Source organism: Equus asinus, chromosome 4 (assembly GCF_041296235.1).
Source record: "Equus asinus isolate D_3611 breed Donkey chromosome 4, EquAss-T2T_v2, whole genome shotgun sequence".
Lineage (NCBI taxonomy): Eukaryota > Metazoa > Chordata > Mammalia > Perissodactyla > Equidae > Equus > Equus asinus.
In genome coordinates, this window is record NC_091793.1 from 131,365,303 (window position 1) to 131,381,282 (window position 15,980).

The window sequence follows — 15,980 nt, forward strand, 5'->3', positions numbered from 1 at the left end:
ATACAAGCCCAATGACTCCTTCAGAAAAGCTCCCTAAAATAGTGAACATCTAATATACATTGTTGTACAACGTATCACGTTATATAGTTGAATAGAAGAGATCCCTATGAAGTCTGGTCAGATGGTAATGTTTTTCAGGTTTTTTTCTCTTTAGTCATTAATACGCAGTAGAATATTCCTTGGGAAGTTTTCTCTGCTACTTCACCAAAATACAATGAAATTCACCATAAAGAAATACAGTATTACACAAGGAACTCCCAGAAGAAACAGGGTAATGAGAGCCGAAGATTTTAATAAATATCAAGATATCTGGATATTCTGTTCATATCATGTATTATAATAAGCTAGTTGAATACTGATTTTAACTAAATAGGAAATTGTAGAAGACAATCTGAAGAAATTAATTTGAAGAACTTTCCCCTATTAGAGTACAAAGTAGAGCCTTCACCTTTCAAGAATAATCTTAACTGCTTCATATCAACTCTATACAACAGAAGGCCTGTACTCTGGAGGGGAAGTTTAGTCATTTTATTCCTGCAGAAATCTCCTCATGGGCAGTTTTCGATGCTCCACATAAACTATCTAGGAAATTGATCAATATCGCTAATGAATATAATTGTTAAAAAGAACACAGTTAAGCACCAGTATTGCCAGATAATTAGGAGGTAGGCTTCAGCCCACTCAACATTTCCAGGACAATTAGCCATTGTGGGTATTACTATCTTGGGCTGAACCAGCAATCTATTGATTTCATGACCTGGAAGAATGTGGGACAAGGAAGAAATAATGCTCCTTGTTAGCAACTTGTCTGGCTGTCTAAGATGCTTTGCTCTAGGGATCGATTTTAATGCTAAATATTTAACGGAAAAATCAACATAGCCAGTTGTTTTCTCTCTTCAAATGCCATTGGCTTGAATGTCTAACTTCACTGAACAGGAACGCCTGCTCCTAAAGAAGCTTTCAGAGGTTCTGCTTCCAATACCGGTATTTTGACAGTTCAGTGTAACAGTTACACAATCTACAGGCAATATTGGATCGTGGTCACTTGTGCCTGGGACACACAGAAAAACTAGAGAGGAATACTCATAAAATTAGGCATCCTGATGAAGAAAAGGAGATCAGAAGAAACTTAATGTATTATCATTTGGATGAACTCACCTGCAAGAATTTTAGTCTCGCAAGGAAGTCATTCACATAGCTCCCGAGGGGCTTCAGGCTGGGGTAGGATCTGCCCATCCACATCCCTGGGATTTTGACGTTCAGAATGCTGCTAACCACTTCTTCAAGGTCTGTAGACATCACGACAAGCCCCTGAAACACATGCAAGCTTTGGTTAATGCGACAGTACAGATTTTGGAGAATCTTCTCTTAATACCTTCTTCCTAATTATCCTTTGTTTACAGTAGTGATTAGTTAGGGTTGAGTCATATAGCAAAAAAAGAGAAAGCAAAGATATTTTTCTTTTGCTCACAAGTAAGTCATGGAGTCTTTGAACTATTCCTTAGGAAAACATTAACAATTTCAAGCTGATCAAATTTTAATGGAAATTTTTTTATTGAGGTATAATTGACCTATAAACTTTATATTAGTTTCAAGTGTACAACATAATGATTCGATATTTGTGTATATTGCAAAATGATTACCACAATAAGTCTAGCTAACATTCATCACCAACAGTTATACATTTTTTTTCCCTGTGATGAGGACTTTTAAAATCTACTCGCTTGGCAACTCTCAAATATGCTGTGTATTAACTATAGTCACTGTGCTGTACATTACATCCCCAAGACTTATTTATTTTCTGGAAGTTTGTACATTTTGACCCCCTTCTCCCATTTTGCCCACCCTAGAAAATCATCTTAATCAATACCTGGCTACTGACTAGCTATTAAATCATAGCCTAACTTTCACTTAATTTACTTGTTTATTAAATGGACAACTAATATATCTCTGTCTTGCCTTTTTTTTTTTTTTTGAGTAAGATTAGCCCTGAGCTAATATCTGCCGCTAATCCACCTCTTTTTGCTGAGGAAGACTGGCCCTGAGCTAACATCCGTGCCCATCTTCCTCTACTTTATATGTGGGATGCCTACGACAGCATGGCTTGCCAAGCAGTGCCATGTCTATACCCACGATACAAACCAGCCAACCCCGGGTCGCTGAAGCGGAACATTCGTGCTTAACCGCTGCTCCACCAGGCCAGCCTCTCTGTCTTGCCTTCTTGAAAGGACAGTGATGAATATAAAATTATGAAAATTATATGAAACGCTTTGAAAAGTTAAAATATCCTGGATTCCATTTGTGAAATCTAATTGACCTTTTTGAATCTCTGACATATAGATGTCAAAACTTTGAGGCCCTTGAAAATTCCTGCCTATTTGATCTGGCCATTGCGCCAGTTGACATCATCATTACTTTCTTTATGGTTGACAATATCATTCCAACTAACATATGGAGAAGATTTTAGAGTAAATTTCATGGCTTAAACACCCACGTTTCATTTGCCTCCTTCCCTAAGTCCACTAAAACAACAGCAAAGAAATTTATTTTTTAAAGGCACAAACCCACAAGTGCAGAAAAAATAGGGGAAGGCACAATGACAATACAATTTTGGGAGCTAGAAAGCACATGGACTGTTGGTAGATCAGGAGAAACCTGGTCCTAAACTGGCTGAGAGGAAGCTAAGAATCAACTCAGTATACAATGCAGAACACTCAAAAATATTTGGAATTGATGGTCTTAGATGAAAGTGAGGACAGGAGGATGGTGCTAAATGGCAAAGATTGTTGAAACCTGGTTTACAAAACAGAATCCTGGGGCTCGCCTGGTGGCACAGCGGTTAAGTTCACAGGTTCCGCTTTGGCAACCTGGGGTTCCCTAGTTCGGATCTGGGGTGCGGACATGGCACCGCTTGGCAAGCCATGCTGTGGTAGGCATCCCACATATAAAGTAGAGGAAGACGGGCACGGATGTTAGCTCAGGGTCAGTCTTCCTCAGCAAAAACAGGAGGATTGGTGGCAGATGTTAGCTCAGGGCTAATCTTCCTCAAAAAAAAAAAAAAAAAAACCACACAGACTCCTAGGTCCTGTACCACAAAACTGCACGTCACCCACCTTGAATGAAACCTGGAAAGGAAAACGAAGGAATCCTGGGAGTGAGAGATGCCAGGCTCAGCTGGGGTTAGAATTACCATACTGAAATCAGGGGATTAAATGAATGCATGTCTGTTGAATGCTGAGATCCCTGAGGCCTCTTTCCCCTTTTAGCTCCCTGAATGCTGGAACCAGGCCTCTATCTTCCAGGAAGCATACAAGAAGAAGCGGGTCGAGGAAAAACACATGGTGCTGAATGCTTCTGAGCCAAACGGCCCACCCAGATTACACTACAGCCAGCCTGGGCGACTCCTCTTTCAATGATAACTCATATCTGACCACTTCTCTCCACCTCCTAGGCCACAAGAAACCAACTCAGCTGGACCACTTCAATCGCGTAATTAGTCTCCGCCTGCATTCTTGTGCCCCTACAGTCCTTTCTGCAGTGAACTTTTAAAAACGTAGCGAGAACTTTTAAAAATCTACAACAGACCATTTCACTTCATTGCGTAAAGCCCTCTGCAGGCTTCCCTTTCCCTTTATACTTTACAATAAAATTCAAGACCCTAATCGTGGCCAACAAGGCCACCATGGAGCCCAGGGCTTCCCCTCTCTGTCCTAGCATCTCCCTCTTGCTCACTCCCCTCTCGCCACAGCAGCCTTCCTGACTGTGTTCCCAGACCACGCCATGCCCCTTCTTCTCCTGACCTCTGCACTAGCTAGACCTGCTGTGCCAACGGTCCACAGCTTGTCCTTCACATCAGGCCCCTGCTCAAGGGTCAGCTCCTGGGAGGAGCCAGCCCCAAACGACTGAGTCTCCCACCTGCCATTCTCTACTCGTTTACCCTGTTTTATTTTTTTCCATAGAACTTACCGAAATTCTGTTACATATTGATTTGTTTATTTTTTTTTAAAGATTTTATTTTTCCTTTTACTCCCCAAAGCCCCCCGGTACATAGTTGTATATTTTTAGTTGTGGGTCCTTCTAGTTGTAGCATGTGGGATGCCGCCTCAGCGTGGCCTGATGAGCGGTGCCATATCTGCGCCCAGGATCCAAACCAGGGAAACCCCGGACTACCGAACCCAACCACCCAGCCATGGGCAGGCCCCTGATTTGTTTATTTTTTAATTGTCTGTCTCCCTTACTAAAACGTAAGCTGTACAAGGGCGGAGGCATTGTCTTTCTTACCCCTTAACACTTGGTTTGTTAACTCTTTGGCTTGTATCCTATCCAGTAAACTATTGCTACCTAACATACTCTATACTTATTTACCTCTTTATTAATTGTCACCCCCAGAATTCTACGTGCTCTCCAAGAGCAAGGATTTTTTTCTATCCCCAGAATTAAGAACAGGACTTGCATGGAATCTGTGCCCAAGAGATATTTGCTAAGTAAGCGAATATGTTTACTTCAATGATTTTGCTTTGGTGCATGTGCCCTTACCTTGATTGCTTTCTGAATATTGGAGCATGATTCTCTTATGGTCTGCAACAGCTTATTGAAGCGTCCCATCTCTTGGACGAGCACAGTGTTCATGCTCTGCGTGTAAGTTGTCGGGTATCTCCTCATTGCAGCCTCAACATCAAAGTTGTTTGGAAGTTTACCCAAGATGTCACCAGCGACCTCATTTACTACTTCCTCCGATGATTTTGCACCAGACTCTGCTGAACGAGACTATAAGGAATCCAAACTATAAATCAGAAATCCTCATAAAGGTCTAAGCATAGCTGGATAGGAAAACTCCTAAGGTAAATGTTATAAGAATGAGTACTACTCTGCCATTTTATCTAGGCTTCTTCTCCACACGAGATGTATTGCAGCGCTGATAACAGGCATGGGGGTGCGGGGGGAGGAGCTGCGGCAGAAAATAACTGTTAGAGAGAGAGGAGGAAGAAGGGAGTGTACAGCGTTGAGAGGCAAGAGGGTCTGGAGGAAGCAAATAAGCTGCACATTGTGCTGCCTGGTGGCGGGAGAGGAGTAGATGCTGCGGACGGAGGGCGAGAAAGCATTTTCATTGCTGGCATGGCTAAATGATGACGGGCATTAAAACCCAGGAGGAGGAAATCAGATCCCGCTTTGAGAAAGCTTGCCGCAAAATATATTCGCTATAACTCTGGTGCCCACTGGTTGCCAAAAGCAGAGATATAGCTTTCTCCTTGAACCAGGAGGGCAAAGAAAATAAGCCCATCTCCTCTACGCAGTTGGAAGAGTTATGCAGAAAAGGCAGATTTTAGTGATTCACATTGGAAGCAAAGAAGGGGAATTTCATTTCAATTTTTATTTTCTATGTTTATAGTGTCACTGTGTAAATGAGTCTATATTTTCTGGAAAAAAACTTTAAAACCTCAGAATAAATGAATGTGTTTGTGTGTGTGTGTGTGCGTGTGTATGGGGTGAGACAGAACAAGCACAATTAGAATATAAATGAATATTTCTCATATTTTTCCAGTCGGAGGAAATTGTGTTATGCTTATTTCAGATTTTATATTTCCTCGTTTCTATACTGGATCTATTCCATAAATATTGACTATTTCTTAAGCTTCTTGTGAGATTTTTAATGCCACCTACTACATACCACCATAAGATCCTATGAAATTGTACAATAAAAGAATTAAATGTTGGTCTTAATTACATGCTAATAAAAAAAGGGATATGTCATTATGGTAATTCTTTAATACGATCCCAAAGTGCTGGGTTTACAACTAAGTATATAAAACAAATTATAGACAGCAAGGAAGATAATGAATATTTGGCCAAAACTAGTGAAATACCTATTTCCATTGCATTTAAAGAATGATATGCTGATTTCTATTTGTATTTTGGCATGCATATAAGGTAATATAAACTCATTAAAAACATTCATATTTTCTAACAAGAGCTGTGCCTCCACCAAAAAAAAACAAGAAAGAAAAAACAAAAACAAATTCCAGGCCTATAGCCCTTCAAAAATGTAAGAAAATTATTTTAGTAACACAATCATTCCTTTTACCTATTTCTCACATACCAAAATCACATAATTGAGGTGATATGTTTTAAAAGTAATATCCAACTGATAATGAGAATTAAGAGCAAGACGGTATTATTTATTTGTAATTATTTAACTTAGCATTTTTCTTTTGACTATCTTTCCTTAGACTTTTCACAAATGTCAATTGAAACCTTCTAAGTGTTATTTTCTTTTTATTAAACAAATAAAGATAAGTGGGATTCATTTTCAAAGAGACTTCACAGAGTTTAACCTTTGCAGAGATCTCAGACCATTTTTAGTTTTATAATATTTTAAGTTGAAACAATTTTCCCATTCAAAAGAGAGTCTGGCAGTTAAGCATAAGCAAGAGAGTGCTGCAAAAATTCCCGCCCCCCCGCCCCCCCCCCCGCCAATATCTCCCTCTAATTTTTAAGGATATTTTAATTAAACAGATAATGTAAAAGTCTTGTCATCGTTAGCTTGCTCTCCAAACTCTGCAGCTCTTGTCTCTCTCTGCCTCTGAATTGTGGTAAACCCAATGCACAGTCACTGAACTACTGCCTACCCATTACTAGAATTGTCCTTGCCAAGGAAAGTTTGAGGATATTGAAAGAGGTTGTTTAATTACATACTGAGAAGATACCCCATGTGTATTTCAACTTATGTGTTTGGTTCTGAGTCATTTTCTGTTGGAAAGAGCCTACTGTTTTATGTATTCTGTAATGTGGCACACCCCATCAAGTTTAAATAAAGCCAAAAGACACTATAAATGTCCTGTTGTCAGACTGACTATTGTGGATTACATGCATTTAATGTTCTGAAGATCAACTTATTCATACCCGTACATATACTTTCATGTTCAGGCAATAACTGATTTTACTGCTATTAACATGTAAAATGGACATAAAAAATAGTCTTTGTCCTTTTTGCCTCATTAGGAAAAGTCATCTTACAGTAGACCAAAGCGTCAGGAGTTCCACGGACTCTCCCATCAATGATGGCACATCATGTTATTCTTCTAATCTGGTTCTTTTAGCCATTTTTTTTTCCAGCATCTCTGGTTATCTGCTTTCTAGGTCTTAGCCCATTTTTAGAATCTAGAAAGAGTATGAGCATAGTGGCTCAGAACACAGATTCTGGAGCCAAACTAGTGGGAGCCAGACTACTTGGCTTTGAGTCCTGGCTTGAAATTGTACTAACTGGTCTTGGGTAAGCTACTTCATCTTTCTGTGCCTTGGCTTCTAGCAGTAAAATGGGAATACTAGCCCCTGCCTCATAGGCTTGTCGTAAGCATTACACTGTTATACGTAAAGTGCTTAGAACAGTGCCAGCACGCAGTAAGCTCTATGTAGTATTATTATGTAGTGTTATCAGTATTACTCCAAGATTCCGTAAAAATATAAAAGATCAGCTATTATTCAGTTTGTGGAATAATTTGCTTGACTGAATAGTCATCCTTAAGTTATTAAAATTTCATTCAATCACTAAGGAAACTTGCCATTTGGATGAATTTGTCTTTAAAAATGAAAAAAAAAAAAAACAACGGAGTGCATCTTTTAAAGGGAGAGCAGTACAAGAGAAGATCTCTTAATGGACAAGCAAGATGAAATCTTTTTCATTACAACTGACCGACTCATGCCCATGGCATGCTGAATTCTGACGCCTCAGAAGGGTACTCTCCAACTCCCCCTTACGTTTATGCCCTCAGTAGTGGGGCTGCATGTTTACTAAGAGTCAACTGTATTTTTCTCCAAAACCTTTTTATTCATTTTGCACTTTCTATTGCAATTATATTCTTTGAATATTATGTAATCTGATAAAATATTAATGTGAAATAAACTTTCTATGTAAACCAGGTTATATGTTCTGGGATGTTTGATAAAGATAAATCATTTAAGGAGTTGCTGTTGAATTAGTGAGAGACATAAGTAGGCACAATTTCAGATGGATTCTGGCATCACACTGCTTCCCAAATATCTCTGAAATTCTTCTTTCACTTTAGAGGAATTAAAAAGGGAAATAACATATAATGTATCTGGGCACGATTTATACAAGAAAAGCAAAATAGAGCTCCTAGTAGCAGAATGACATCAACGATTACTCAGAGATACTCAAAGAATGTTACTCGAAGAACTCCTAGCAGCAGAAAGATACTCAAAGATTCTTTCCAAATCAAAGATTGATGGGAAAAAAAACCCACACGTTCATGTATTTTATGTTTAAATCCATATTTAAGATACGTATGTGTTTTTTTTCTTTTCCTTGAATTGGTTCTCCACGTTCACAGATGGAGTTGTGTATGTGGGCCGCTGCTGGGCTGGCACATGCTGCTTGGGGAGCATCCTTTCCAGCCTCAGAAGCCAGTTCCCATACAGATCACACACCTGTGTGAGAAGAATGTTGTCGAATAGCAGTTGAGTTTCTGACTGATCTTTGGTGATATCTGCATTGGCATTCATCCCGAAGATTTCTGGGGCCGGAGTCAGCGGCAGAGTCTTTGCGTGTTCGATGTAGCTTTTGTGCTGCAAAGATGAATAACAACGGAGTCAGGAGGTTAGAAATCAACTCTCCTGTAGGACTTTCTCACTGAAAAGAGAGACTTTTCACTACTCAAGTTGTTGAGTGGATGGGCCTGTGAGACTGGACACTGAACGCTTTCATTTTCTTTCAACCTGGGCCAAAGCTTAAAAAAAAAGAAAAGATATGGACACAGAGGGAAAAAGAAAATGCAGCATTCACTTGGAATGGATTATAAAATGGAGACAGGAATATCCTGGCCACTTCACTTAGAAATTTCTTCCATAGAAATCTTTCTGTGCTGCCTTTTGCTGATGACTCTTCCTAATTTATTGCAATAACAATAAAATTTGTTCTGCTTTTCTGATTTTTCTGTTGTGGGGGATCAGAACGGGCCACCCCAAAATGTGTCTCTTTGGCTTCATTATTTTTAAGAACAAAAGACTCTGAAAGAAACTTTGACCTTTCCCCTAACTGCCTAAAAGAATTTAAGGCAGAAGGCCTGTTCCAGGAAGAAGCTAATACCATAACTGAAATGTAATGTAAAATGTGTCTCTCAGGTCACATTGTCTATAGATGGTCCAGCAAACACTTGTTTATCAAACATTTGCTTTTCCATCTCCATGTAAATTACCTTCCTCCCCTTTGAAGCCTCCAATCACTACCCCCAACATCCTCCTTTGTCCTTAGCTGAAGATGGTATTTAAGCTGGTGGCTTTTGCCATTCTATGAGTTGCTCAGTTTCCCTAGGTTTCTCCAATGTATACATGTTATCAAACTGTCTTATTTTCCCGTTATTCTGTCTCATGTCAATTTAATTCTTACACCAGCCAGAAGGACCTAGGGGGGAGAGGAATTGTCTTCCTGCCCTATACTGTCTACTCTTATTGTGACAAAATCGTGTAATTCAGAAAAGTAAAAATTATCTGAAATGTTATTATCCTGAGATAACCACTAACATGATATATGTTTTTATGCATATGCACACATTTTGTATTTTATTTTCATGGACTTCTATTAAAATTCCTTCTTTCTTGATGCTCATATAATCACAGACAAAGACTTACATATATATATATATATGGTGGGGGTCAGGGGTGGGTCATTGATGGTTTTCCAATACAGGCTATGTTACATCCTCGTGGCTTCATCTTGCTTTTTCGCTCACTTGACAGTTCACCATTGGAGATTATTTTGCCCATGACTCCCCATGTTGACTTGTTCCATTTAATCAACAACCCAGGCTCTAGGACTGATTGTTCTCTTCATCCCTATTGATATCTCAGCGAGCACTAATCCTAGTGGATGATGGAGTTAAGTTTCGGGGGTGATGGTATGTGCCTCTGTTAGATGTGGCCGCATGTTTAACTTTCAATATGTGCCCTTCTGACTTCTGGGGATAAAACGATAACCAATTTGATTGTCCTGGTGGTCCCTAGAAGGCTACCATGTGATATTCTGAAGGCAGATTCCACATTTTCCACTAGACAGGACTGGGAAAAATAGCAGGAGGGAGCCTCGGCCTTGTGTGGCAGGTGGTTCCGTGACTCTCTGCCTCTTTCTACCTGTGCAGCTTTGGGCAAGTCATTCTGCTTTTGTGAACTTGCCTTCTCATTTGTAAAAGGCACAGAACAATAATGTCAATGTTAGTTTGATGCTCTAGTGAGATACTTGCATGTAACTGCTTTGTAAGTAATCAAGCATAATAAAAACATCAACTAGTATTGTTAATACTAGTTTGTAACCCCTCTCATGTGTATTTCCATTTTGATTTGGGGCAATGTCTTTTTACCCAAAGGACTGAATTCATGATAACAGAATTTCAGATCACTGAGGAAGCCATTCTTGACACTCCTCACATTACAGCAAACTGGAAACCACTAACTCCATCTATGCGTGGAGGGGGAGGGGGGTGCTCTGTCCCTATAAGACTGAAAGAGCACACACAATGGTTAACCAAAAGAAAGACCTCTGGAAAAATCACTCACCATTTTGTCTTTGCCAGAGGAATTTCATGTTTTACTGCTTTTAGTTTTCTCTTTTTCCTTCTGAGGAAAACCAGCCCTGAGCTAACACCTGCCAGGGGGCCAGCCCCTGCTTTTAGTTTTCTTGAAGGGCATACTTACATCACCAGAAGGAGGGACGAAATAGATGCCACTTGAGTCGAATTTATAGCTTGGATTTTCAACTAATTCTGTGTTGAAGAATTTGTTTAGAATACTGCGCAGCGTGCGCCGGTCCCAGTCGTCTGTCACCCTGCCTCCATAATTGCATTCACCGGTCATGTAGCGCAGAGCGTCATAAGGCAGTTCCTAAAATTGAGAGTTCAAGTCGCTCAACCAGTTAAGAGTCATCAGTAGCACATTATACAGAAACGTGTTTCCTGCTTCCTCACATTATTAAATTAAATGGCTTACAGAAATTTGCACCAACACAATTCCCTGTATATACTTCCCTGCTGGTTGTTGCAATTCCCCCACCTCTCGCTCTCCTTTTGTGGTCTGTCATTTCCTTTCAGTCAATGCAGAGAATAGAACTCCTCTATTAACTGTGAACTCACTCACTATCCAGCCAACATGAATGGACCACCTACTGTGTGCCAGTCACAGAATGACTTAGACTGGAATCCCATCCTTGAAAACCTTTCACTGCTGATTGACATTCAAAATAAATCCAACAGAATTCAGAGATAATAGGGTTCATTTCCTTCACCACCTTTTATATCCATATATAATTTGACTATTGGAATCACACTATATATATAATTTTGCATATAATTTTTCGCCAAATCTTACTTTATGAGCCATTGAGATGTCTTTTACCATTTCATGAAAGACTCTTTGAAAATACTATTTAATAACTGTCTTCTAATATTGAATACTCCAGTTGCTCCTAATTTTCTGTGTTAAATTATGTTTCATTAAATATACATTTCTTAACATTTTCAATAATTCTTTAGTCCAGATTCCTGACAAGGAAATTACTATGTCAAGGAAAAGAAATTTATAAAAAGTAATTGACTAATGTCACCAAACTGCTTTACTAAAAGGCTAGCAATTGTAGGAATCAGTTTTAAAATCTTTGCTAATTTGACTGCCCAAAGATAATTTTGTGTTAATTTGCATTTTTAGAATACTAGTGAAGATCATAATTTTTTCATATGTTTAATAACATTTGTTCTTTTGTGAACTAGCCTCCTACTCATTTTTTCAATTAAAGTTTTAATAGTTTTACTTTATTTGTATAAACTGTTTTATAAATTGACCTTTATTTTTTTGGTTTTTGAGGAAGATTAGCCCTGAGCTAACTACTGCCAATCCTCCTCTTTTTGCTGAGGAAGACTGGCCCTGAGCTAACATCCATGCCCATCTTCCTCTTCTTTATATGTGGGATGCCTGCCACAGCATGGCTTTTTTGCCAAGCGGTGCCATGTCCGCACCTGGGATGCGAACTGGCGAACCCCGGGCTGCCGAGAAGCGAAACGTGCGCACTTAACTGCTGCGCCACCAGGCCGGCCCCCTAAATTGACCTTTATTTATCAAATTTGTGGAAATACTTTTTTACTGTTAGTTTGCTTTTTTATTATATACTCTGGTATACAGTAGTTTTGAATGTTTATGAATGCAAAAGAATTGACTTCTCATGTTGCAATTTTTTTTATCCTAAGCATAAATACTTAAACACTCACCAGCAATATAGAGAATTCTATTTCTCACTACTCTCAACAAAACTGAGCTTTATCATTTAGGGGAAAAAAACTGATAAACAATAAAATTGTTTTAATTTTTAAGTTTATTTTCTTTATTATTTTTTTATTGAGCTATAATTGACATTTAACATTAGTTTCAGATGTACAACATAATGATTCAATATTTGTATATATTGTGAAATGATCACCACATAAGTCTATTTAACACCTGTCACTTTACATAGTTACAAAATTTTTTTTCTCGTGGTAACTTTTAAGATCTATTTCTTAGTAACTTTTAAATATGCAACACAGTACTATTAACTATAGTCACGAAGCTGTACATTACACACCTTAAGTTTATTTGTTTATTTATTTTTTGATATTGACATTTTCTAAATGTTTATTCACCCTTTGTCTTCTTATTGTTAAATTATCGGCTCTGTCTTTTAATGTGTTTTCTTCATTTGAATGACTATCTTCTTTTTTTAATTACTAAAAGCTCTTTATAAAGATACTGAATCAGCTTGTCAGATAAATTTTAGATATCTTCTCCAATTTTCATTTGTCTTTTAGTTTTTACTTAAGTACTTAACATTTACTTAAAATGTTTAACTGCTTATGGTATTTTAATATAGTAATGTTTTAAAATATTCTCTGCTAAAATACAGCGATGTTTTACTTTAGGATTTGCCATCATTTCTGGGCCTTTCATGCCCTTATTGCCGTTCTCGTGAAAAGTTAAACTGTGGATATCCCACATTCCAGGGATCCCAGCTGGAGGAATCTATTCAATGGAAATAACAGCTCTGGGGAAGAGCAGACAGGCGTGATTGGAGAGGGAAGTTTATTGAATTAGGGGTTGGACATTATGGGATTTGTTACTTGTAGAACTGGAACTGAAGGCAGTGAATTTAGGAGACCATGTCAGTGACCAAGACCTCATGGAGAAACGAACAGAATCAGGCAGGAGAACGCCAGCAAGTTGATGTTCTTCCCACTGCAAACGCAAGGGGAGTGTGATCAGATGCCCCCACTGCTTGGGCTGGCCTTGTTGACAGGCCCCCACCTCAGAATGAAGTATGGGAAGAAAACTCACATGCAAATTATGTAGGTAGTATATGAGGTGGGGCAGCACATGGACAAGCTGGCCCTGGGAGGGCTTTGTGATGCAGACATAACACGAGATCGGGTCGGGAAGGGTGATTTATGTATGAAGAGTTAAAGCCACCACCATGCCCCTGAGAGCAGATGGGCGAAATGTTTCTCTCAGAGCTCAGTCATAGCCAGCACCAACCAAACTGGGGAGTGCATTCTCCCAGGGGCCCAGGCACACTGGCTGGGGTTGCAGAAAGAGTAGTGGGTGCTGCTGACATTGCTTCCCTGCTCAGTTGTTATAAGAAGGTTGAGACTATGGGGAGAGAGTGTAGACAGAAGCAGAGCTCAAAGTTGGCAACGAGTGCGCAAGGTTATATCTGAGGTTGTTCAGTCTAACGTTGCTTATTAGCAAAAAATAAAAAGGAAATAAAATCATAATAGTCAACAGAGAGGAAATGCTGTGTAAGCAACCATTAAAACAAAGATCTATATCTACGTTGAAAGTTGTCCACAACATATGTAGAGTGAGAAAAGCAAGCTGAAAATGAATACGCAAACATAATTATGCCTTTGAGGAAAAATTTGCGTGTATATTGTGCATATATATATGTGTGTACCTATTTGTGCATAGAAAAACTTCTGCACAGATATGCCCTAAGCTATGAAATTGAGCGGTGGGCCTTTCTCACACACACACACACACACACACACACACACACACACCCCTCTATCAAATCAAGAACAACAAAGCAATTGCCCATCTGCCAAGTAGATTATATATATCTACTTGTATTTTCTTCTTTTACAGTTTCATTTTTCCTATTTATTTTTTTAATCCAACATGAATTCTATAGCATGAATAATCTAGCTTTATTTTTTCCTACTAGCAAATAATCGATTATTCTCTCATCACTTATCGAATACTCCTTCCATTTTCTATCCATTTTCAATGCTGCGGTTACTATGCCAAAGTTCTACATATAGTAATGTTGCCATTCTTGTTTTGGAGAGCTTGAAGATGTTTCCACTAATCCTGGTTCCTTCATGAGACAGACACGTACTGAGCTGTCTACGACACATACTGTTTTAGGCACTAGGGACGCAAGAGTAAACAAAACAAAGTCACCATACAATTTACTGGCTTGTGATCTGACAAGATGTGCTCTCCTTCTGAGAAAAGCTCATAGTTCCCAGTGACCCACACTGGCCACCAGCTCTGTTAAGGCTACCAGAACAGAATGGGGCCTGGGCACCCATGTTTCTGGCCACTATGCTAGAGTTTGTAACGGAAAGGATAGCAGCGATGTTGGGCAAGTAGACCATGGAAGACCAAAAGCGTCTGGAATCATCTCCTGCTCTTATAGGTGTTCACTCACGACAAGGATTCTCAACACAATGCTGGACCAAGGACTATCAGCCAAAGTCGCACACAGAAATGTGCCAAGGGGAGGCAAACTTGGCTCCTGAGTCTGAGTTGATTATTCAAGAAAGACTCCAATAAGTAGACAAAGATTGGGCACAGGAAAGGGTGCTTACAGTGGAAGGAAAATAAATGCCAAGGTTCAGAGATGTGGACAGAGCACCTCGCACTGGGAGAAGAGCAAGTACACCATATATCCACACAGCACAGGGCACGGGTCGAGCGGGGAGGCGGGAGTGGAGGAAGGCAGGATGTGGCTGCAGAGGGGTGAGGAGTAGCTGAGTGTCGGTGACTCCCTATCTCTAGCTTAAGGGTTGGGTGGGAGGCGGTTCCATTACTTTGATGCAGGCAGGGAATGGAAAATGGGGAACAGAGACAGGATTCCATAAGATAATCATTGCTCATTCTGTTTCTTTTCCACATTTTTCCCTACTCCTTCACCGATTATTTTTACAAAACACAGCACTTGATATCAGCTCCATAGATGCCCAGCACCTCACTAGAAATCAGGGTGCAACGGTGTTTTTCAGCCCCAACACTTGAGTACCAGGGACCTTTTTTGTGAAATCTTTGTTTCCTCAAGTTCCTGTTAGTGTTTGATTCCTCTAGAACGCCAGAGCTTTGCCTATAGATTTCTCCTCCCTAACGACTTGCTTTTCTCTTTATACATTCTTGGCTGGGTTGGAGGGAAACTACCAAGGCCATATTTCTGAGGCACGGGGCAAGGACTCCTAAGAGCCTTCATTTTCTTTCCAGTTTGACTTTTATTCAGAGTAAATTAGAATTAGAACGTAAAGATTTGGTTCCACTGCTATAGCTCACCTGCTGGACCTACTTAGGAGCTAGAAGAGCACGTTCTGGTACAAGTTCAGAGGTCCTGGGATTTTAATGTCTGTTGCAATCATAAACCCATTCTTATCCCCAAGTTGAGGTTAGTGCACCCTCTTTAACTTGATTTCCTCATCCTAGTCATTCTCCTGATGGCAAGAACTATTGTTGGTCTAGGTTTAATGTGTCCATGAGAGAGTTTAATTCTGACTGCTTTTTTTGTCAAGACATTGGATGGTTTTGTTTTAAGAAAAAATGTTGATTATTGAAGAAGGATTACATGAAACTTACTGATCTGAAGGGAACTGTGAATTCACATTCCTCAAAGAATCTCTAACTCGTGATGAAGTCTATGTGACGCACGAATA

At 39.5% G+C, this 15,980-nt stretch overlaps 1 protein-coding gene across 2 annotated transcripts in view; it reads right to left on the reverse strand.

Moving 5' to 3' along the window:
• DNAH7 (dynein axonemal heavy chain 7) overlaps nt 1-15,980 on the reverse strand; it is a 236,331-nt gene that overhangs the window by 9,541 nt on the left and 210,810 nt on the right. For both annotated transcript variants that reach the window (XM_014835173.3, XM_070508274.1), the window contains 4 exons: nt 10,705-10,890; nt 8,446-8,583; nt 4,537-4,767; nt 1,159-1,311 (listed from right to left, as the gene is read on the reverse strand). In XM_014835173.3, coding sequence (XP_014690659.3) covers nt 1,159-1,311; nt 4,537-4,767; nt 8,446-8,583; nt 10,705-10,890 — 708 coding nt within the window. The remainder of the gene's footprint in view (nt 1-1,158; nt 1,312-4,536; nt 4,768-8,445; nt 8,584-10,704; nt 10,891-15,980) is intronic.